Below are 1,312 nucleotides of genomic sequence, written 5' to 3'. Positions count from 1 at the left end.
TCTTATTTCATATTTTCACAAGTATTTGTTAGTCAAATATTCTTGATTAATATATCAAACTGTGATTCAGTAATTACCAAACGTGATGAGTATTTTTTTTGAAAATTAATTACTTAAAACTTCTGATTAATTAAATAAAAGTCCACGAGTGGTCACAAATAAGGTCATAATCACAAATAGGGACATTTACCTTATATAAATATGAATCAACTCAAATCATTTTAGACAGCTTCAGTAAATGAACTTCGATGGTATCTTAGTTTTCGTAAATTTATTATTTGATTTTTTGTTTTTAGAACGGTGCCCCTCTCACCGTAAAATCAAGAAATGACGAGTACCTTCAAATTGGTATTTTGGGTATGTCAACTTGCTCTAGCAATGTACCCGAAATGTTACTAGGGTTTCTCCGTATATAAGTTGGATTCGCGATGTTATAATGTTAGAAGAGAGAAAGGAGAGAGAGGAAAGAGAAAGAGAGAGAGAGAGGAGAGAGAGAATTTAAGTTATATACTTCATATATATAACTTCATGTACATATATACTAAGTTCTAACTAATTGTAAGTATATATAATTTTGAGCATTTTGAAAGTGTTCCCTATTTTTTGTTGAGTATTGTATATTTCAATGACTCATTAGCCCTAAAAGTGTTTTTTCTACGACTAAGAATTTCAAATATTTTTTTCAACAACTAAAATTTCAAGTGTTTCCAATGACTTATTAGCCCTAAGAATTTTTGATATATCTCTAATTTTTCGATATAAATAGAGGAGGACCTCCGACTGCAACGACAGCTTATACCGAAGCCCTTACAAATAAATACTTACATATAAGTCATGTAACAATACGCGAGTAAGTTGTAAAAAGAATTATTCCATAAAATTGTCGAATAAAGTTGTTTTATATGACAATAATTCTCGCGAGTCTTTCAAGACGTTACCGTGTCACTTTTCGTTAGCACTGTCACCTCGCTGACTTAACAAGTCTCGATCATATCGTGAAGCAGAGAATATCCTAGATCATACAATATTAAGAATAGATTTTTGAGTGTATATGTAACATCAGATTGTCATGAAGAATTGAGCGCATCATATACATGTATGACGCTGATAATGATCGTTTAAATGTGAAGCCTTTGCTTTAAAACAATTGATAATTTGCTGAATCATTTTTATTATGTAGTTTTTATAGAATGTCTTTTGCATATTTCGAAAATGTCTATCATTACCGATAATATTCGAAAGATTATCAAATTAGCTTATACTTATCACCAAACATATTAAAATTTGTATCAATTTTTGCAATAAAATATAA

At 29.6% G+C, this 1,312-nt stretch overlaps 1 protein-coding gene across 1 annotated transcript in view; it reads left to right on the top strand.

Annotated features, from left to right (window-relative positions):
* The window catches only part of LOC105460346 (venom peptide isomerase heavy chain-like), a 3,571-nt gene extending 3,155 nt beyond the window's left edge, over window positions 1-416 (top strand). The window contains exon 3 of the mRNA XM_011706792.1: window positions 297-416. Coding sequence (XP_011705094.1) covers window positions 297-416 — 120 coding nt within the window. The remainder of the gene's footprint in view (window positions 1-296) is intronic.
* Window positions 417-1,312: the final 896 nt, after the last annotated feature.

This window comes from Wasmannia auropunctata, unplaced genomic scaffold (assembly GCF_000956235.1).
Source record: "Wasmannia auropunctata unplaced genomic scaffold, wasmannia.A_1.0 LD323979.1, whole genome shotgun sequence".
NCBI classification, from domain to species: Eukaryota; Metazoa; Arthropoda; class Insecta; order Hymenoptera; family Formicidae; genus Wasmannia; species Wasmannia auropunctata.
The sequence above is the reverse complement of the archived record's forward strand: the minus strand, read 5'-3'. Positions and strand labels throughout refer to the sequence as shown.